Genomic DNA, 23,920 nt, shown 5'->3' on the forward strand with positions numbered 1-23,920 from the left:
ACAGATGACTATGATTTTGTGTAAGAGCTACGCCTTTCCATTCATTTTGCTTTAATGATAGCTCTTGTACACACAAGCACTTCTTCTCTTCATTATCTCTTTTTTTTCATTGTCCATTTAATTGAATGAATGAATTCTGTAGTGTTTACCAAGAGTTACTACTGAAATGGTAGATTAGATAGTTTTGTAACATGCTGTAAGGCTAATATATTCAGTTGCAGCAAAATGAAGAGAGGGACTTCTGTGGTGACTGTGGCTCCTCCACAACATAAATAGAGAGAATTTCACTCACTGATCAGACCAACAACCCAATAATGCTGGAAATAGGTAAGTCTTTACAGCAGCCAGGTCATATTTGTAAATTGTTAGTTACTTGGAATAAGGAAGACTGTGATCTTCACTTAACATTTAAACTTCTCCAGACTAGTCCTAAGCAGAATAAAACACCCTAACTCTCCCTGGAGCTAATTTATATTTATGCTCTGTGCTGTAAAGTAACTTTTGGTAAAGGAGGGAGGAGACTCTGAAAATGTAAAGATTGTAGCAGTATAAATTCTTGAGGAATCCCATTTCCTTGATCAGAGCAGAGGAGAAAATGCACACTGTCAGTAACTTAAAAGTGTGATCATTTCTGTCATAACTCGATAGAGATCACAGAAGCTAGCATATGCAGAGCCAGATAGTGTCTGTTGAAGCAACGTGACTCTCCTTGGTTTCTATAAATGCTTTGCTGCTTAAATGGCTTTAAGTCAGATTTTGTGGCAGGCAGAATTCCCTTTGACTTGATTGTGAAATGAACACAGGATCAAAGAAGGTCTTTTCCAACACATACGAAAATCATTTAGTTGGATCTTCCTTAAACTAGACATATACCTTTCCACAGACACTAGCTACAAAAGCAGCTTATTGAGAAGCAGGCACACCTGTGTAAAGAAGCTGATGCTGCGGGTAATTGCGACATTAAACATGCTAAATTGAGAATTCTCTGTATCCTACATAAGGTACTATGTGTGGAATAAGGGCAGCATTGTATTCTGTGCTACAACCGAGGCACCTCTATAAATAGATATCTATCTGTGTATCCTTGCATTGCACAGTTCGGTTCCTGGGGAAAAAAAAAAGTGCTTTAACGAAGAAAATTTTAAATGCTATTATATGAGCAAAAGGAAAGGGGAGGGTTGATAGATTTTGATTGCTAGAGTTGTTAAGCCTAGTCTTTATTTTGTAACCACATGAGGGAGGGAGGAAAGGAGCTGTAGATATAACTAGTGCTTGTTTTTGCTTTTTATTAATACATTTATCATAAACAAACCACTGCTTCTGTCCTTATGTTCTAGTGTAAATTTTGAACTCACATTTCCTTACAAGCAGCAAATTCTTATTTTAAGATTGTCTGTGATAAAGACTCTGCATTTTTTTCCTGCAGAAAATCTCAAAGCTCATATTTAAATAAATTACCATGTGAGCTACAGCTACAGAGCATAATATGTGCATATGGAAGAGAGGGGAGGGAAAGGATACATCCCAAACTTTGCAAAGGATTAATGCATATTATGCATGCCTACTAGTTTCCTCCTGCTCTTCTGCTCCCCACCTTTGTAGACCTTCCGTGGCCTGTTTCTCCCTTTCTCCTGGTCTCCCCATCCCTAATCACCTCTTGCTTCTGCTGCCACTGTCGACCAAGTGACATCTCTAGGTACCTGGGGAGAGCAATTTAGGCAGGGAGCAGGCCGTACAGCCTCTTGGCCTGCTGTCTGAACAGCAGAGAAGACAGCAGACAAAATGTAGCAAAAGTGCTATCCTATGCCCTTTTCCTAAGAGTCATGCGATTTGAGAAGGTAATATGAGAAATTGCTCATCATGCAGAACATGTGGCTGTTCTGACCTCAACAGCATTTTTGATCTAGGCCTTACTGCCAGAAATGTTAAAGTTTAATTGGATCAGATGTATGCTTCTAAATAATCATTTGAAATTGTTAATATTATTTATTTATTTTAATGTGTTGTATGTTCCATGTGTTCCATATGTTTGCACCCTTTAAGTGTCTCATACGTTAACCCAAAGTGTCTGCATGAAATTTGCCCCATTGTCCAGTGAATCCCCTTGTACAATTCCTCTAGATTCATGATAGGAAAAGCCTTAAAAAAAACAAATACCAAGGGCACAAGTGCTAGCTCAGGGGCATAAGCCAGCTGAAAAGTTCTTAAGGAGCACTGCTGTAAGTGTATATCACATTTTGTTTACAGATAAGGACAGATGGTCCCCTGTTCTGTTGGAGGACTGGTTTTGGCCAGAGGCAAGCGCAGACTATGGACATGTTTCTGATGACAGTTAACCTTATAATGGGCAGTGTACTTAGAAGGTGACTAAACCTCCACTTAGAAATAGGTTCAGAGTAAATTATTTAAACTATATATGCTTTGTATCTTGAACATTTGCCTAGGCTCTTATCAGTGGAAATCTCTTACTTACCTCAGTAGGTCTTGCATTAAGAATACACTATGCAAACTAGTTTCTCACAGCCACCTCTTCTTACTCCCACTTACTTTTATATATTCATGTGTAAGAGTGCTGCATTTATGGTGGACAAAAGGGGTTTTTGCTAGTTAAGGTGTGTTTGTTTTGACCCAGTATTAGTACCTCTAAGCCTATCATTTGACCTCTGATGAAACATTTCTAGACTGACTTCCCTCTATCTTTTGCTTTCTATTTCTAGAACTTATTTATATGATCATTTTGGAAGATGTTAATGTGCTTCCTACCAAACTTTAGGCATAAAGAACAGTTCTATATTTTATGTATTTCATATTCCCCTAGCTTTTCTTGTAATATATGTATACAATGTGTTTATCTACGTATTTCTCCTGCACAGTTATCTAGTATTTGCATTGTGTTCACAACTGTTCAAAATGTTCAGAAAAAGACTGTAACACACTATAACTAATTGGCCTGTTCCCTCTCATTTTTTTAGATGCTTCCAAGATACCTGTTCTGTGCTAGAATATTCCCCTTTAGACACCAGATGTATAAGTGCAAAACCATGCCAGATCTGAGAAATAAGTTGCAATGTTCTACCAACATTGCTATCTGATATTAGCCCTGTTAAACATTGGTATGACAGGGGCCCTCCAGATCTGCCACATTGTAAAACAAATGATCACTCATGCTGTTAACATGGGCTTTTGTGTTTTACTCGCTAGCACCCTCTCATTTTATGTTTGAAAACTCACAAGGGAGGAAGGGTCTGAACTTGAATTCAGACCTGCAGTTTGCCTGTCAGGAGACTGTCTCCAATATTCACAACAAGGAATTGCAGATTATTTTGACTTGAGAGTGTAATGGCTCAGGATGTTTAATTGCTATCAGCAGGGCCAACAGTGAATGTGATCATCCATATGGCTGCAATCGCAAAAAAAAAAAGCATCAGAATTCAAACTGTTAACCAGATTTAATTCTTCTATTTACTTTTTATATCTTTTAAGTCAACTTGCAGATTTTCCATCAAAATGTAAACTTCATTGTGCTTTCTCAATGTTAGACTTGAATGGCTTTATCATAACCAACCTCATTAATGCAGCAGGAGTAACTTCCTCCAAAGCATGACATTTCTATGGAAACCCTAAGAAAGTTGGTCCCCCATTTGGCTTAGAACTGTTCTTTATTTGAATGAACTGTGGAGATTCCTACAGCACAGCAGCAGTACGAACAAAAATGTAATATTACAAAGACCTAAGCTACACGAAGACTGAGCTGGGTCGAGATTCTAAGCCTAATGTTACTATGTGAAGCTGAAATGGCTTTCCTATTGCCATGCCTTAAGAGAATGAAAGTGAGTGCTGAGGACTTTGTGCGCTTCCCTGTTTTTCTGTAGTGCTAGGAAAATCATCAGCCCTTTGCAAATGAGTAACAATAATTACTAGCCTTCTGTAATAAATCAGCATTTAATTGCCAGTTTGACAAGCCACAGAAGTTTAAATAGAAGCTAGCAAATATAGAAGAAGAAGGTTTATCAAGCTGGCTTTATTTTCTGTACTGTTTAACCCAATTCTAAACAAAGTGGCATGGAGACTTATATTACAAACAGCTGGATAAATTGTTCTACATTGAAGAACATACAATGCAATGTATAGAAGAATACTTGCAATAAAAATCTCACTTGAAGTTTTTGATTTCTGCTCTAAGTATTCCTGCCAGTAAAGAACAATGTACAGCCTGTAATGAAATCTGATTTGCATTTAACATGCTTTGGCATCTTGGATGCTACTTTATTATGTTTTTAATCAAACTAACAGTAAACTCACATTAGTTAAACTACCAAATTTTCAGCTAAGTTTTGCTTAAAAACCCATTTCCAGATGGTCTCTGTGATGCAATGACAAGTCATGCAATGAAAGAACAGATTTACTATGGTAAAAATGTTTATTTACTTTGGATTTATTTATTTACTGTGCATTTTTAGGACAATTACAAAGCTGCAGTTGTTCTGTAACATATTTCATTGTCCAAGTTGAATTATTTCCATGACAAAAAAGTGGAAGAGACTGATAAATTTGCATAAAAATAAATAGGTATGTTGGTATGTAGCATACCTTTCATAAACATCAACTTAAGCAACAAAATCATGTTTGGATTTTCAACAGTTCGGAAGAAAAAAAATATGTATATCCTTGTCTATCTTAAAGGGATATTTTAGAGAATATTTAAAGACACAGTAAGTCAGAATTAATTTCATATTTGGATTACTTGTTTTTTTGCTTAATAATTTTTGTAGCATGTGGTAGCTGTATTAAAAAGTAACCTCATTTTAGATCATAATTTTTGTTTTTTTTCCCCCCCACATGTGTCACTAGAAGACCAAGTGAGAGTTTCATAGTATGCTATTTGTCAACAGTTACGTCATTTCAACAAATAGGCATTTCTCGCCATGCTGGCATTTCAACAATGACAGCGAAGCTAATAGCTGTAGGAACTTTTCTGTAAGCTGTGTATCTTTTATGTAAGGGCTCAGGCTTAAAAAAAAAACTAGGTGTTTGCACTTTCTGTTGTTTTTCCAGTGAGAGGTGTGGTTTGTCAGCAGATCACAGATAGCTAAGTGAATTTACTGATGCTCTGAATGAGAGTAGACTTTCTAATAGGATTTGGTCCCAAAGGTCCTTCACAGATCTCTGGGCCACCGGTGTGGGTAGAGCTGTCAGTAGCAGCATGTATTCCTGCTGCAATGAAAACGAAGTTGTGCTCAGCTGTGTTTAACTGACAATGTCACAAGGCCTTTAGTGACAGAGAACGGAATGATTTATTACAATTCATCTTATGAGTTGCGTAGTTCAAGGATTTATCTTCATAAAATGCTAGTGACAGCCTCTGCTATTCAACAGAATGTTGTTACCACCAGTAAAATATGATGCAAAGATAATATGTTTTCATGATTTATTGACTGTGGATCTTATAATTAGTAATTATGCATTTGACAGACCACCTAATGCATAAAATGCAACAGAAAATCTCCTATGAAAAATGATGATAGCAGTGCAGTTCAAATTCCTATCAAAAAGAAATTTCAGAGTGAAGAGTGAGATGAAATTTTCTGACCCTAAAAAATCTGTATTTGCATTAATAATTTTTAATAAAAGCTGCAAAAAGGCAAAGAAGTTTTTTGATAAAGATCTTCAAGATTTTAACCTCTCAGGTTTCAGTTGTGGGAAATTTCTAACCTGTGATCTATAAAACATTGAAGTCTATTAAAATTTGAGTGCACATGAAAAGTTTTGGAAAAGATCTGTCAACTGTTGATAAATGCTTCTTGTATTAAATGGCAGTTTACTCTTAACTATCAGATGATTCCTACTGATAACCTTTTAGACTAAGCTGTGAATTTGCTAGTCTTTGCAGTATTAAACAAAGCTTTCATCATCTTCCTTTATTTTATTTTCTAAGGTGGAATAATTTATTTCTTTTCTCATCTAATAGAACAAAGAATAAATTACATAAAATACAAAGCTATTTGTAAAGCAAAAAACAATATTCCAGTGGCTCTTACAACTGCGTAGCTGGTAGACAGCTTAAAAACAGTTTCCAAGTGTGTATTATTGCTGCATTCTAATGTAATAGAACTTGGACTATTAGAAACTATAATTATTCCCCCTAACAAAATAGCAGAAGCAAATAGAGCACAAAATACACTTCACATCTATAAAAACTTTTCACACTTCAGTTTGAGTATTCAGTTCAAGTGTCTTTCATAAAATTAAAAAAAAATTCTACACGCATACAATTTATTAGTGATTCAAATTGATAAAGGAAAAGCTGATTTGTACCAGCTTTCTCTTCTCTGAGAGACAAAGGGATGGACTGACAACAATATAAGGACTGATCTATTAAGTATACTGATCCTTCTGCTCACTGCTAACAGTAACATTTATTAATATATATTTGTAAAGTGTTATAGGGAGGATATAGGAAGAGAGACAATTTGGATTTCATTTTAAAACTAGTAATATCTGATTTCAGTCCTTCTTGAGTACCAGGTTACGTGTAGTATTAAATGGCAGTACTTTGAGTCATGTCTTCAGTTTGCTTGTTACCCTATCCTGTGTACGTAATAAAAGGGAATTGTGCATATTCATGTTTGACTTTTGTGAAGTAAAGAAACAGAAAGCTTTTATTTGCATTTTTAATAGTGTTTCATTTTAATTTCCATTTTTTCCAGTTCATTTATGGCAAAGATGATGCTTTGCGTCAAAGTCCATTTTGCTTATAAGGCAATGAATGACTGGTTTAGTATTTTGTTTCTCAGAGATTTCCCAAATTTGTGGGCTATTACATAGTCATACAGGCTAGGAACTTACTGACCTTAAAAGCTGTAAAAAAAGTTGTGTTGTCCTTTGGTGTGTTGGTGACTGTGTCTAGGACAGAGCCCTACTATAGTTGGAACAGCTTAGAATTAAATTTAACTTCTTTGCATTTTCATTCTGCAGCGTTTTCCTTTGGTTTATTTCTGATTATTGGACTATAAATAAATCAGCGACCAAAAGCTTGAAATATATGTAGTTAAAACTCTTTACAGAGTGAGGATGCATTATGTATCTAATGCCTGCACATTATGAATATTGTTCGTGCTGTTAGCATTATTCTCTTCAAAATAGCAAAAGGAATGGAGAATTTGTCCCTCAGCCAGGTGTGATGGATTTTTTTCTTATAATATTTTAAAACCCTCTGAGGCTTGAAAAGTAAATATTTTTCTGGATCTACTGACTGGGGTACGTTCAATTGTACACACTGAAAGAATCAGCAGCAATTTCAGCCTGTCTAGCAAAATACCCGTTTTTAAATAATGAAGGGAAAAAGAGGAAAAAAGGTAAAACAGGAAGATTTCAACAAAACCATTTTTGTTAACATTTTTCATTATTTTTCTTAAGCCAAAATGTCAGAAATGGGAGGGTTTGGGATTTAATGAAATATTCTGTTTTACTAAAATTTTAAAAAAGTTATAAAAATTCTCTCGGCTTTTCGAGAAATACTAATGAAACTAGAAATATTGATCCTCCCCTCCCCCATTTAATTCTAACCATTAGGGATGAATTTATTGGCCTAAATGTTTGATCTGGTAAAGTATGTTTCGCAGAGTTTTTCTTCTCCTGAGAAAATAACTACTTTGATATCAGGAGTCAAATTTCTTAGATTTTCATTGGCCACAGAGATTTTTTTTTTCCTCAAAGCGAGGGACTTATTTTAGGATGCATTTTGCATTAAACCATTGCTACCTAGGCATTTTAAACCTCTACTGGACCAATCTCTTAAAGGAGCTTGGAGACAATTCATTTAAAATAGCTCCTTGTGCCCTTTTGCCTTCCTCTTGCTGGGCCCGCGGGTAGGGCAGGGGAAGGCCTGCAGCTTGCAGGCCTGGCCTGCGGCACCCCGCTGTGGGGGCACTCACCGAGGGGCCGCCAGGGCAGCCTGCACCGCAGGTGCCTGCTGAGCCCCCGGAGGCGCGAGGGCCAGTGAGGCGGGCTCCGAGGTGAGGAAAAGCGAAAGGCTTTCCCTAGGGGTGCGGAGAGGACTGTTGTGGTATGCGGAGGGGGCCCAGGGGGGACTGAGGGAACAGGCTCACTCCACAAGGGTAGAGTGGGCAGGGATTTGTTTTCAAATGCTGTATTTCTTAGCAGAAGATCTCGGTCTCTGTGTTTAACAAAGATCCCCTCTTCTAATTAGGCTACAAAGAGCACACAGCAACATGGATTCAACACTGGCATGGAGAGATTCGCTTCTCTGGGTATTTTTGGTATGTGGGTATTGGTATGCTCACATCTGCTGTCCTAACTCAGGGTCCCGTCACACTCCTAAACCCATAATGTTCGATATGTAGTATTGCTAAATGTTTTCTCAAATTATCTTTCAAGGGTTTGTATTTCTGCAAAATACTTATTTGTAAGTTTGTGTTTAAAGCCAGAGCAGAAAATGTTGTTGGCACTGCTGTAAGTATCTATGCATTAATGATATACATAGGAAATCTTCAAAATAGTTTGCACGTATACTTTTTTGCAACATTGGAGCTGATGTTAGTATGTTGCTTTGTTAAGGTGATCTTTTGAAACTAGGGATTAAAGGGTACCTTAAGTCAGAGTTATGGTGATTACAAAGTGATGAAATGGGCACTTTGTAGGTGAGAACAAGGCAATTTTGTGTACCAGATGGAGGATGCAATATTTATGATGTCCCTAGCCATGCCTTTCTTGTTTTCAAATGTTTTTACTCCGATTATGCATTTTTCCATTAAATGAGTTTTCAAGGAGATTTTACTGTGAATAAGATTTTAGAGCAGTTATCTGGTTTTTCTACCCATACATAGAGGGAGACAAACATTGAACAAAGGTCAAAGGTGTGAAACAAGTGAATGGGCAATTCAGTTAAATTGCCTTCAAGCTTTGAGATACTAATTTAATGAAGGTTGATTCTCTTGCTGTGAGAAGAGATTTGGTAATTATGAGTGGATACAGTATTTCCATGTAAATTTTGTGTTGGACGGGCATTATTTTATAATGGGATCTGGTAGCAGTTGTAACTGTGGAAAAGCTACTGCCTCAGCATTACTGTGATTTTGATTATCACAGAATGGTGAGTTTGCAAGATTTTGCAGCTCGTCTAATCGAGCTTCCTGAAAATTTAGGATTCTTCCATATGTTGACCTAAATACACAGCTGGTACAGATGCCCATAGGTTAAGCACTTAAGTAGAGGTATATTACTTAGGTTACTGTTGCAATTACCTCTCCAATGAACTCCTTTTAGCAGTTGAGGTTGTAGCTCCCCGAGTTGTCCAGGTGTGTGGGGTCTGATGGACACCTAGTTTGGAAAAGTGAGTCACTTGCCCTGGGTGCATCGCTGTGGCGTTCTGCAGCTCTTCTACCACTACAAGTGAAGATGCAGCACGGTAGCAGGAGAAAATGGTCAGATTAAGACAGTGGTGCTGTTCATGCCATGCCTTTGTACTAATTGTTTAACCCTATATTGCTTAGCACTCACCTGCAGAAATTACTAAAAGGGAAAAAGAAAGTAATGGCACAAGGAAAGACCTGTACCAACAGCTGGATGGTGAGTTAGATAATCATCTGTACTAGGACTTTTCCAACCTTTATTTCAACTGTGATAAAATTTAAAGGAGAAATTCTTCTATAGCTTAAGGACAAAGACATAATTAGATTCTTCATAAATATTTTTGATTGTTGAGGCAGATAGTCTAAAATAAAACTAATATTGATAATTTCACAATTTCAGATCCTGTTATTAACTAGCAGTTACAGGTGTAGTGTGTGTGCGTTCAGCGCGCACTGAATGATCCACTGCTGTTAGGTTATATTTGGCAGAACTGCTTCTCCTCTCTAATCAGTTTTAGACTAGAGTCATTCCTCATTTTCTAAGAGCCTGGGGAAACTTTACTGAAATACAGGTTTGTCAACGTAATGCGGTAGTGGTAAGGAGCAGCGAAATAAGGCAATGTATATTTGAAGAATAGATTGTTTGATGCATTCGTTGTCAAAGAAATTTTTGAAGGCCAAAGCTTTTGTTGTTTAAGCCACACAGCCCTCTTTGATGACCTGGCAAAATGTTCAGAGGAGGGGAAGTGCTGCCATGTCCCAACTGACAGGGGGACAGGAGGCCTAGAGAGATTTTCAAGTTTTTTTGCTTCCTAGGGCTTCTTTTTTTCCTGAAAGGCTGCTTTCATTAGTTATTTCCTCCTAAATAAATGCATGAAATATCCTTAAAAAAAATCCTAAAAGGCTTTTTAAAGTTCATGGTTAGTCAGAGGACATGCTTTCTGCAGCTTTTCTTCCTGACTTTGAGGCAGAGCTTGTGTTGTCCACAAGCAGTCTGTAAAGGCAATATTCAGGAAAACGCAAAGCAGTCCTGAAATGCCAGCATTTTAATTTTGTTTTTATGCTTTTCTTAGAAAACAACTACCTAAGGTCTGAACATTTTTATTGTGGTTCCCTATGACAAAGCATATCCTTTGTTTTATATATACCTGTTATTGTGCCAGCCTTCCTTAACAAAGAAAACATAATATATATAAAAAAATAGTTAATAAAATGGATCATTTGAAGCAATCACTATATTAATACATTACTCTGGTTTCTCTAACAACTTTATTTTCTCGTTTTGGGTGGATTTTTTGCTTTCTTCTGTTGGCTTTCTGACTTTTGAAAACATATTCCATATAAAGGGCTTGAGATTACATGAATGAAAAATTGATCTGTGCCAGCAAATTCATGCAAAAGCTGGGGCAAATATACTTTTCTTGGAGGAGGGAGATACAAATTGAATTTCTCCCTGGAAGTAAGTCCAATACCCCACTGAGTGGAACCATCCTATGGCAGGGCAGATGATTTTATCACTTTTTTCCTTAAGGCTTTTGGCAGAAGAAAACAGATTTATTTTCAAATTGAGACCCTAATGTCCTCAGCCAATGCCTTCAGCATTTTAGTCTCTGGTAATGTCTGCATTAGCAGGCGGTGCAACACAATAGGAGTGGATCCACAGTGTAAAACAGGTCATGCTGAGGCCTGAATGTCTCTACAATATTATTTGCCCACTAGAGATTTGATCATGTTAGTTTGGATTTACTTTTATCCGAAAGAAATACAGTTCTTAGGCTCTGAGACTGATCCTAATACAAAACAAGGTCCACTAGGTGAGACATTTGGAAGGTTTGCTTTATAAGCATACTTCAGCAACAAACAAAATACTCAATGCAGTTTACCTCTGCAGATAACCCTCTGCCTCCACCTCTGTAGGTGCTTGGTCCGTGAGAAAGCCTGTTCCCCTATGCAGTTCTGCAGTGTGGAGCTAACTGCTTTCGTTTATGGCTGCAGAGTTGGTCTAAAGCAAGGTTAAGTCACTAACAAGAACTCAACCACCGCGTGGGCGTTTCTTTAAAGAAAATCACTCTTCATGTGTAGAAGTTCCTGTTTATTTTTGGCAGTCATGAATTATATTTAGAGTATTGTGAGTTTAAAGATTAAATGAACAAAAGTTTTTTGAGTTTAATGAGAAATAGATTGTGGAGAAAGAGTAACTGGTACAGTTATTAGTATTTGCTAGATATTATCATGTTTATGTTTTGGGAAGTGATGGCATTGGTTTTTCTACAGTTCATATTTTTCCTTCCACTAAGCACTTATGACGGAGGCAGATATACAGTTGAATCCTGATAAAAAGTAGTATGTGAGTTTAGAAGAAAAGTGGGATATTTCTACTGTTTATCATGTGAGGCATATGTACAATGAAGATGAAATGATATAAAGGGTATTTTTTGCAATATGGTGAAGACATGGAAAGGACTGTCTAACAGTCTAACAGTGGAAAGTCTAACAGTGACCAAAAAAATTCTCTTAACAGTATCTTGTGCCCAGAGCTCTGTGTATCTCCTAAACAGAAGCATAATGAAAATGTTACAGGTGCAGATTTACAAGTATTTCTAAGTGAACAGAAAAAGGTATTTTAAAATACACAAGCAAGGTGTTGAAGCTCCATCACCTCTTCCCCCATCACATGCTTCAAGCTCTCAGTCATTCGTTAAAGTTGATTGCTAGAAAAAATGTATCGAAAGCCCTCTTTGAATGCCTGAGACATATTTTAGCCCCAATTTCACAGAGCACTTAAATGTGTGCACATCTTTTAAACCCTTGAATAATCTCCTACTTAAGCACGTTCTTAAATATTTTTGTTGATTTGAAGCCATCATTAAGAAGCTAGTCTCAGTGATATGAACACGGAAACCAAGTTTTTTTTGATTTTTGCCATTGTTCACCTTTAGTCACGTTCTTTTTTTTTCCTGCTTTTTATGTCTGCTTTTGCTTACCAGCATAACATTCCTCCCCAATGTTCTGTTTTATTTTTAATTAAATAATCTGTTTAATCCAAAGTGAAAGTGTAGAAATCAAGCACCTGTGAGAAAATCTAGGAAAATAAATAATTAGTCTATGCTTCTTTCCCCTGAATAGTTCAGGGCTATGAAATGAGAAGACACAGATTCACTTTCCTCCTCAGCCTGGCATAACTAGTTATTTTATTTTTTACATATTACTTACCTGGTGTGAACATGCAATGAATAGGCAATATCTTTATCCTGCTGTGATATGTATCTGAATTTGATTAGTCCAGAGACAGGACAAAATAAAACAGGCTATCTGCTGCATACTTTTCAGAATTTAGGAGTCTAAATAATAAATATATAGTAATATGCAATAGCTATAATAAATATTTGTAGTGACACAGAACGGCTGCAAATTCAGAAAGACCGCCTCATAAAGATAGAGAACTATCTTTAATATGGATAAATGTGACAGAAGAATAGTCATAAAACAGATACCTTTAAGTTTGATATGATGAGCAGCAAAGCTCTGGTTAACTGAGTTAAATCAGAATATTAAGATGCTGAGCATATAGAAATAAGAACAGTTCAGTGCAGAGTCGTATCTGGCAGGTGACTGTAAAAACTGTAAAATGAAGTTCAAGCTTTACGAGTATAATGCTGTCTTTGAGATTTATATCTACCTATATCTCTATATAGATCTTAGAAGGAAAAAGAAGAAAAAGGAAATATAAACTCCTTTCTGAAAAAATCTGGTCTGGAGGTTTCTCATATGAAAATAATATGTAAGATAAAGTATAGTTAAATTACCAGGTTCAGTAATGATAATTGGAATTATTTGAAAGCTAAGAATAGATTAGAGTTTCTATTAGCATATTTATAGTTTTAAATAAAGAGAGAAAGTGGATTTTTCATTATGTTCTATGTATCCTCAAAAACACAGATAACTTTTCAAACCTACAAGGTCATGATAAGTGATCTGGATATGGCTCACAGCTATATAATAATTACAGTATTGTCCATTAAAAAAAACAGATAAAGCCAGATGCTGATCTAGAAGGAGTTTTGAGGAAGTCAGGGGCTGGTATGCTAAATAATTGATGTGAGGCCGTAGCCTATTTGTAAGTAAAGACTAATCCTGCAGCCAGTTTTTGAAACGATTACCTTCCAGCATGGGCAGAATCCTGTGCAATTCCAGGGCACCAGGCTGCATTGTTAGAGCCAACGTTTTCTGACTTGACATTGACTTGAATAGAGGAAGAGGACAGTGTAAAAAGACGTGTTTGTTCATTAATAACATCATCTTTCTGCAAGCTGAAGCAAACATTGAGATTCCAGTTTGCAGGTTTACCTAGTTTCAAATCTAAGACACAATAACACAAAGAAAAATTAGCTTAAAAATAAAAAATGTGAGAAGAAGGGGGAAAAGAGCCTGTGCTTGAAAAACTAAAATTGTTTCAGCAGTGGCATGAGATTGCAAGAAACCTAAGCAAGTGTCTATGCAAGTGTCTAAGCTTAGAATGTGCAAAACATCTTTTTGTGTTACTCAAGTGCAAATAATCTTTCATCTGCTTTTATTGGTTTCCAGTAAAAGACAGAACAAAAAATCATTACAAGTTTGACCATTATTTGCCAAGTTTATGGTCCATTTCATTGAAATCACTGGTTGTCAAGCCTATTACGAGAATACCTTTGAATGCCATAAAGAGTCTCCAACATTATAGTTGTATGCATTTGCTGCATTTTCAGTGTACTGCACAACAGTATCAAATATAGAAATAGGAAAACGACCTACTCTTGAGGTTTTTTATATATCCTGTGTATACAAAGAGTAGAGATTTATTTAAATGTAAATGTTCACCTTTTGCTTCTGGCATTCATTTATCGGGAAAACCTCATTGTAAATAAAATATCACCCATGGGTAAAATTTTGGCATGATTGCAACCACTGACCTTAAAAAGGAATCCCAAGCTTAAATCCGAAGACAAAATTTGTCATAACTTTTTCGGTTTTGTTGGTGAACAGGGTTTGCTATCATTAAAATCCCTTCAAAGACTGCAGGATTTGCCACTATTTTAGCTTACTGATCCTTTGGATAGCTGAAAAATGAATAAAATTAAAAATGAATAGGATTTTTCTCAACCATCAATGCTAAAATAGAATTCTTCAGATTAGTTAGATGGTTTATTCCCTATGCCTTTTATAATGTTACCGTAGCAAGAACTTTGTTTTTTGTTTTTTGATTTAAAAATACGATTAGCAAAGCACAGAAAAGTACAGGCTTTGAAATTACATCCTGGTGATGTCTTTTTTTTTTTTCTGTACGTTTGAAAACAGGTGAATGCTTCTATGTATTATTGGCTCATTCTCTTCTAGTCAGAAATATTGGTGGAAAGTTGTACTTGATTAGAGGGGAGATAAAACATGCTGGTGGATGGTGCTGGGACCATTAGTCACCTTACTCAACTGCTTTTTCTGTAGCGCTATATGAAACTCCTGCAATTTAGAAGCTTCTCCATTCTAGTCATCCCCTATGCTTAGGCTTGAGCAGGAGAAAGGCCTTCGTGTTTTGGGCTCACATCTTCCACAGCAAAGCAGCCAAACCATTCAACTCTGCCTGTGTGACAGGATTTTATTTCCTCAGAGAATCCTCAGCAGCAGTAAATAAGAGTCCACCTAAGTCAAAGAGGTGGTTCATCCTCTTTTTCGGTTTGTACCCTTTCTTACTTTTCTAAAATTTTCTATCTGTTAAGGCATGATATTCTATGTCTCTTCCAGGAATGCACACGCTCGTAGTTGTTCAGCCATCTTTTTCCATGTGTTTGCCTATGCTGTTAGCCCATTTTTACACAGTACCTTATATCCTGTTCTCATTTCTATGAAGATAATACAAACAGCTACTCTATTCCGCACTCATTCTAGTTCTATGCTAAATACAATGAAATGCCTCAAATCCACATGTGTAAGGTTTGGGCATGAATGAGACAGACCTTTAAAGCAGAACTAGTTGCTGCTTTTCCTTAAAGGGAGCTCATCAAAAACAACAAACGGGATTTGAATCACAAAGATATATTTTAATGAAGTGTAAACTAGAACAAGGTAACTCTGTAAACAGAGAATTCTTAGATATGATGATGTTGGTTAAAGTGAAAGCAGCTGCGAACAAATCTCTCCCTGTACTTTATGCCTTGTACAGGGTAGGTCTTGCCCTCGGCACAGCAGCTTTTGCTGGACGTCTGGCTTGCAGGAAATTCGCATTATCCTTACTGCATACCTACAAAAGCCTCCTCGTTTCCAGCACCTCTGAGGCTTCATTATGTGTCTGCTCCCTCTTCTTGTCAGGACTCTCCTTGTCCTGAGTATTGTGGCTTTCATCTCCTAATAAGAATTTATAAGAAATTGCAATGTAAAAGATCTACTACAACAATGAGAATTTAAGAGCTGTGTGCAGCAACATGGTTTTACATTGTTTCAGTGCTTCATAGTGTACTAATGATACAAATTTTCCCCATTTAATTTTTAAACATTAAAGTGCTTAACAGAATCCTGGGTATCAGTTATATATGAAATTTAAGACAAGATTCTGTTCTGATGTAACAGATGCTAGCTATACTGTTGAATTCGGAAGAGTTTTGTCTGTATATATAGCAGACTGTATAGTCTAGCACTCATTAGTAGCCACTTCATGGGTCAGTACCTTCTACAGTCAGATTTGATCTCCCAAGATCAGTTGTAGAAGAATTTGAGATTTTTGTGACTGTAGTTTTGTTCGAGGAGTAACTCTATCGGATGTTATCTTTCTAAGTTCCCCATTATTCGAGGTGTAACTCTGTCAGACATTATCTTTCTAAGTTCCCATTCTGTAGTAAGCTCTTGTACTTCCTTGATATTCATTAATCCAGTCCTTCGTCTGTTTCTGTAATAAGAAAAACATGTTTCTTCTTGTTCAGTCAAATTGCCTACCTCAAGAATTCCACTTTTAAAATAATGCAATGTAAAAGGAAATTCTAGCTAGGGAGAATGCATTTCATTAACATATTTAATTTCCATATGAAACCAGCTTTTCTGAAAGTCAGCAAGGAATTTGTGGTGGTAGCAATATACTCTCTTTCCTCAAGTTGGATGCCAGAAATTTACAGTCAGAAAAAAAGAAGGCAAATAAATATACATATCATCTCAAGTAAAAGAGATTCAACTGTAAGGAGAAAACATCTTTGTGGATTTGGGAGGTTCTGCACTGTAAAGTTTCCAACTGAAAAAAGAACTATATTCTGTATATTCAGGTTGGGTTTACAGAATGATCTTGGTTAAACTTGGTAAAGTCCAAGCAGAAGTCATTTCTCAATATTCATGAGGCATGTAATAAAATACTATGTTAAACACGCCATGCAGCTCTACAAACTTATCCACTATGGGAGGATATACTGTGTATCACAATAGCAATGTAAGTTGCTGGAATCAGAGCATTACCTCCTCAAAAAAGGAGTGTTGACCCTACTGTCCCTAGAACTCATGCAAATAAAAAGCAGATAAAAACTGTGGCAGAGAAAAAGATGCTCTCAGTTACAATTAGCGTCATCAGTTGTCTATGCATGTTTTTGTCTAAATATGTTTAAAAGACAAAAAATTGAACATAGGGAAGATTTTGGCCAGAAGGTTTTGTCTGCTAGGTAATGATTTCAATTAAAAAATGTATCAAAGACCAAACAGCAGTGGCCTTAGAAGTTTCTACTGTGAAAGTTTTAAAGGAGAGAAATTTGCCATGGGAATTCATCAGATAGTACTGCCTACTTAATCCAAAATCAGGAGGAAACCAGTGAGATTTCAGATGCTTGTAGGAGGCAGACATATTTAGAAGAACCCACTAGAGGCATGACATACGTAATTTGTCTAGTTGCAGTTTGCCAAGGTAAAAAGGCTTATATTCTATTATAATACAGATGGTGGCACAAGATAGGCTAATGCTTTTCTTGCCCAATATTCTATTGTTTCTTTACTGAATGTTCCCCCTTTCCAGAAAATGATACAGACATTCTTCTCTGTGGACTCACAGATGAACAGCCTATGCTGCTGTTTTCATGCCTTTTGTTTTAATAGTAGAGTTTTAATTTTGTCCAGAAGTCTCTAATTATTGTTATTCAGTTCATGGCAGTAATGAATGCCTTGATACTGAACTGAAATAGATTTTTTTAATGATAGGTCATCTCAAGCTTGAAAATTATTTTTTTAACTATGTTCTGATGAACTTTAGTTGTAGTAACACTTACTACAACAATTTTGGTTTGGAATGCTATTTAAAAAGGTTCATCTTCCTCCTTTTCCTTTATAAGTTATATTAGCTATAGAAACTAATCTTGTCTGGATTAAAATGATGTGTTTTTCTGCTTCTTGTTTGTTTGTTAAATTTAGTGAAAGTGAAAAATGAGCTCACAAACAGAAGGAAAGTTTTCCTGATTTTTAAAATATCTTTCTTTTATTAGATTGAACACATTTTGGCAGAAACATTTCTTACTGATACACTCTTATTTACAGAAAAGGATATTCCAAGATAAAACATATATGTGTTTTATCAGGATTTGATCTTGTTTCCTAGCCAAACACATGGAAACAGTGGGAAAAGAATATTCATTAAATTTCTAGCTGTGTCTGGTGTTACTGTTTGCCATGAATATTATTCATTGTTCATAGAAGATAATGTTCCTTTGAATGTTTTGGAATTTCATCTTCCATTTTACTTCTGATGTTGTTAGGCATCCCATTTAATTTTAGAAACTGATTATTGTACTGTATTGCACTTTATTTTGGCAGATCTTGTTTTACTAATGTGACTTAGCACCGAAATGTAAATGGAGAAAAATGTTACTTGTAAGAGGTGCTATAATGTGGAATTAGGTTTTACTAGAGAGTTTGCTACTTATTTGCTGAACCAAAGTAACCTACCTGCACAATAATGATCATAAATTAAGAACAAATCAGTACACTTTTGCTGTTCTTAAATGCCAACCCGACAGGCTAGGCAACCTGGCTTCCTGCCAACTGCTGCAGATGAGAAGAATGCAAGTTCTTTTTTTTAAAAAGTCTGAATGAATGAACAGATCCAGATACTTCATTGCTGCCAGTATAGGGAGGATGATGCTCCCCTAAGCTTCAGGTTTTTGGCAGACATTTGCTGGTTTCGCAGTGGCTCTGTGATAATGTCTTCATCTGCCATGACTAGCCGAATATCCCAATGGCAGGATTAGCTGTGAATTAAGCTTCCACGTACACTTTTCCCCCTTCTTTTTTTTCCTTTCCCTTGTCTTGGAAGCATCACCTTTTGACAGAAGCAGCAATCACAAGCATAACATGCCCTGTGAGCTTGTTACTCATTATAATTAAATAGATGAATCAGTATATTTTCCTTTTGAACTTGGTTGTAGAAACAATTAAGAGATATTCCTTATTAGTTAAATGAAGAATATGGCCTTTTGATGGGTAAGGTGAGTGATAAGATGTATATTCAGAAATAATTATGCCTGACCATTGACCAGTTTGGTAGTTCCAAGGCTTGTATTTATGATAATGATTTATGATAATGTTAACTTTTATGTAATAATTACTTTAATAATAATGTCTTGTTATCACACTGAAATTCTCATTTCTGCATGTTCATTAGGCTTCATTAGACCTTACCTAATGAGCTTGGGAGAGATGCAATAAACACTTAAAGATAATAAATATTAGATTAAATAAAATGTTTCAATGTTTTCTGTTTTTCATAGGCTCTGGTCTCAATGATGGGCAGTGGCATGAAGTCCGATTCCTCGCTAAGGAAAATTTTGCAGTCCTCACCATTGATGGAGATGAAGCTTCAGCCGTTCGAACAAACAGTCCTCTGCAAGTTAAGACAGGAGAGAAATATTTCTTTGGAGGTAAAAATATCAGAACAAATACCTGTTCACAATGCTCTTCTCTTTTAATCTGTGCAATAGATGAAATGGAGCTCAGGATGTAATTCATTTGGTGCACATGGATCTTAATACTTGGAGCTTCTAAAATGGCTAGCTGCCTCTTGTCAAAAAAGTAAAACACTAAACTTAATTTTACTTTAAAAAATGTTTTCCCACCTCATCATCCTTGAAAAAAAAATCAGAAATATTGTACAAGAGCAGTCTAACTTGGAATGATTTCCCAAATCTTATTTGGACAATTCAGAGATCATTTTCTAAAAAGGAACCCTTCCGATATTGGTGATTTCACTGAATGGCAGTGCAAAGAGAGATAGGCTTATCTTTTCAAGTTTGGAACCATAAAGACAAAAAATATTTTTGTCTGGACAGGTCTTAACCTTGTGCTGATTTTTTAAGAGCTGTCATGATTGTGTGTTACTGAGAGCTTCCGTGAATTAAAACCTTAGTTTGTTCAGTATTGCAGGCCATTGGTAGTCCGTATACCAAAAAGAGTTATTGCAAATTATGGCTTGAATGTTTATTGCTCTTGCTCTCCTGTGTTAGCATTTATGAAAGTCAAAAGGCCAACAAAAATCCTGGATTTTTTTTAAATTTTAAGCACCTGTTTAGCATGCCAGAAAATATTTTTGATACACTACTATGTTATCTTATGCGGAAAGTCATTAAGGGTTTTTAAACTGAAGTGTAGATATATATATATATATATATATTTTTTTTTTGTACTGCCAGCCATGGTTTTTAAAACATCTGATTCAGCAATGATCTGCAGTCTTTGTTCAAGCAGGATTCTCAGTGAGGTCAAATGCTAAGATCAGAAAAAGTTGTAAGCTATACCTTTGAATTGTTGTAAGCTATACCTTTGAATTGTCCCACATGAAAGCTTCAAGACAGAGAATGCAAATTCTGAGATGATTTTTGACTAGAATTCATCAGTGTTGAAAACTGATTATTTCAAGCTTACAAGCTGCATAGCTAATCAAAATAAAATAAAAGTGCAGAACTATAAATAGTCATAATATTACTGAAGTAACAGAAATGTTAGTGAGTTATGATTGGAAGTGCCCCAAGTAGAAAGCCAAAAAATCCTTTCAAGGTTATTCTTGTTTCATTATCTCCTATCAGTGGAATCATTAAAAATACATATGGAAATTAGTGTTTAAGTAGTGTTACAAAACTAATATATAATTAATTAAGAAAAAATCTAACCCTCCAGATAGTGATGCCACACACTTCTAGGAAACCTGTATCCTTGTGGTAATGATGATAACACAGTCTAATACAAATATTACCAGATTAAAGTCTATCTATCTGTCACAAAAGGTAAACTTCCCTATTGCAGCAATGTTCATCTTTTCCAGTGTCCTTACTGAATTCAGCTGTTCTAAATAGGGTTTTTAGCATATTGCCTTAAAGAAGAGTTCTAGCATAGGCAGTTGCCACATGCGAGAGACTGAAAATTATTTTCTCATCAAAATGTACCACTTTCGCCTTGTCCGAACAAACTTAGACTTTTTATTAAAAGAAGTTATTAAGCACACATACAAGAAAATAAAAAGAAATGCTATACATTGTGCATCTAGTGTTAAACTCTGTTAACTCTTGATTGGTAAAATTCAGACTTTTACTACATATCAGGAGAGAGAGAGATTGATTTCTTCTGAAATGTCTTTTACCTCTGACTCTTTGGCTTGTGGAAGATAGATCATTGAGATTTTCAAGGTGTTTTTTTCTATACTTTCTCAGTCAAAATACATGTTGATTCAGTGTCATTTTGGTTAGATTCTGAAATCTGTTTAAATTGTTGACTTGCACCTTATAATTCCACCATCCTTCTTAGACATTGTTCTAGAGGAATATGAAAGTCAATCATGAATTCTCTGAGGTGTCATTTCCACATCTGTTCTCCAAAACATATGGTCCCTTTGCATAAGCTATGTGTGGTTTTGTTCTTCCTTACTCTTTTTTTATACTCAGAAGCTCTTCTAAAGATGTATCAAAAGAATAGCCATGTTGTAACCTTCATGTCCCATTTTATTTCCAAATAAGCAGTCTGGATTTGCAACACTGTACTTCTGCATTTTAACTCTCCCAAGCTGTGAGTCTCAGGAAGCTTTATTTCTGACTTGGAGCTAAGGAACTCATTTATTTTAATATACTACTAATATGAATTTTGATTTTTATATGTATATGTGTATATATATATACACACACACATGCATGCATATATGTTTACTGTATTTATGCATATATGTTAGAAATTACTTGAAAGATAAAGCAGTTCTTTTGGATGCATGTTAGAAACCTGATCTTTTGATTCACAAGCTGCATTTTATGAGACAAAGATATTTTTATTCTTTTCCTCATATATGTATGTGTTCCTCCTAATTTTCCTATATAAGCTTTCCAGCTTGTGGCTGTTAATAAAGATTGTTTGCAGATGGAGGATGTAGGGTTGAGAAGAGTCAGGAACCTCAGAATTTTGCATAACTTCATAATTGTCCTAAGATGGAATGTTTTCATTTGATTCACTAAGTGCAAGTTCAGATAATAATGTGTCAAATCTATTTTTCTGCAAATATGCACAATTGGTTAGGAAAGGGATAACTACCTCTTGAGTTCAGGGGATGGAACATTTGTGTTTTGCAAAATGATGGATGGCTAGCAAGAAGAATTATCAATCCTTTGGCGATCATAAATTTCCAATGTGAAAAGAAATCCAGTGAATTTCTTTGATTGAGATATGAGTAAAGTAGTTAAAGGTATTACAGCTATTAAACACTTTTAAATTTAAATCCAAACATATATATTACAAATGTAGAAGTTAAATGATCAGCTTTAAAGATACTAATGTCATATTCTTCCCATCCCATTGAATTTGTAATAGGAAGGCCTGTACAGCATTTCCAGAAGTCTCTGAACACATATGCTCTTCTAATTTCACTTTTCCTACTTTATCCTTGAAAGCGATGCCACAATATGCATGGGTTTTGTGCGCCAAGCTTTTCCTGGTGACATTTCAAAATAAGTATTTTTCTTTATATTTTGGTCTCCTGGTGGCAATGTAGCAAATATATACTATAGGCAATGGTGTTTTCTTTCCCGAACAAAAGGTTTAAAGGTTGTATTTCAGCACTGCAGTACAACATTTTTGCAAATATGTATTGGAGAATTTAAACAGAAAAGTAATTACAGTAAAATGGGTACTGCTTCAAAGTAGGATAGACCTTAGATCCTAGTAGGGCAGACCTTTTCTGTGAAAATTGCTAGAGCTTTTACCATAAAAGAAGTGCCACATTTTAATGTGAATTTTTGAGACAGTGTATATTCTCCATAAAAATGAGCCTTTTCATATTTCGTTGTCATAACTTTGCACTGACAGTATCCCATAATATTAGTTTTATAATAAAATGGGCACTCTATCAAAATTCAGAATGGATTAAAGGTTGAGTGGGCAAGGAGAACATTACTATGCCAAATGTAGTGATAATACATTCCAGACAAATCAGAAAGATTACACTGACTTTCACACAGATAGCTTCTCAATGATATCTGAAAAAGTCCTTAATTTTACTCACGATATTTTAATTAGAACTTGATTATGAGTCAATCCAATACAACTATCTAAATATTGGGAATGTGGAGATGCAGGATGGTTGTGCATGTCTTCTTGGAATTGGAAATTTTGGCAGGAACAAGCCCTGTGAGGCAGATGCTCCCTCTGTGCACACAAATGGGTAAAGTAATTGCAAGACAAACACTGTGTAGACACTGAAGTGGTTAGCAAGTAGAATAGCTAGGTTGGACATGGAGTAGTATACTGGGCCTGGTTACTCAACCTGCCTGTCTAGTAGCAGCCTTCAGGTACTATTTTGAGCAAAGCTGGCCTTTTGGAGAAATCGTACCTGAGTGACATCCTCTGAACTTGTTCCTAAATATGTCCTAGTTTATCCTCCTTTTGTCCTTTTATTTGGATAGAAATGCTTGTCCTTGACCACCAAACCTGGATTTTTGCAGTGGATGCAACAATTAGTGTTTAAATAAAGGAGATTTGGAAGTCAGAATCTCTTGTGAGTTGTGCCCATAGAGCAACTTTTCTAGTTTTGAAACATAGCAGTAAATCACAAGAGGATTCTTTATTTCTCTGCCAAAGAATAAATCATTTTCATTGTATATACAGCCTTTCTTTTTTGCTTCCTTTGTGCCTCTCTTGTGCTGTCTTCCAGCACTGCTGAGATCCTCTCAAGGGATAGACAGCAAAGATGTTTTATTCAAATATATGAGTTCGGGGAAGCTGTGTTAAAGATCCAGTATTTCGTTAGATTTTGTAAGTATGTGCTGGTGTATTTAGGAGGGTAGGTGCTAATTGCCTATTACCCTTCTGTATAACTCTTCTTCTATCCCCATTCTTTTTAGTTCCATTCTCTTTCTTTTCTTTGGTTTTTGGAAACAAGTGAACTTCCTTTACCTACTAAGGTCTGGAGAATGATGCTTCTTTGTTGTTTCCAATTATATGCATAAAACAAAAGAGCAGAACAGAGGAAGTGAATCACACAGTAATATTGAACCTCATTAACCTCATTTGCACTACTGGAGATAAGGGGC

At 35.8% G+C, this 23,920-nt stretch overlaps 1 protein-coding gene across 1 annotated transcript in view; it reads left to right on the top strand.

The window, feature by feature from the left end:
- The window catches only part of CNTNAP2 (contactin associated protein 2), a 1,147,482-nt gene that overhangs the window by 611,424 nt on the left and 512,138 nt on the right, over window positions 1-23,920 (top strand). The window contains exon 9 of the mRNA XM_064506638.1: window positions 19,130-19,279. Coding sequence (XP_064362708.1) covers window positions 19,130-19,279 — 150 coding nt within the window. The remainder of the gene's footprint in view (window positions 1-19,129; window positions 19,280-23,920) is intronic.

The sequence above is a fragment of the Dromaius novaehollandiae genome, chromosome 2 (assembly GCF_036370855.1).
Source record: "Dromaius novaehollandiae isolate bDroNov1 chromosome 2, bDroNov1.hap1, whole genome shotgun sequence".
NCBI classification, from domain to species: Eukaryota; Metazoa; Chordata; class Aves; order Casuariiformes; family Dromaiidae; genus Dromaius; species Dromaius novaehollandiae.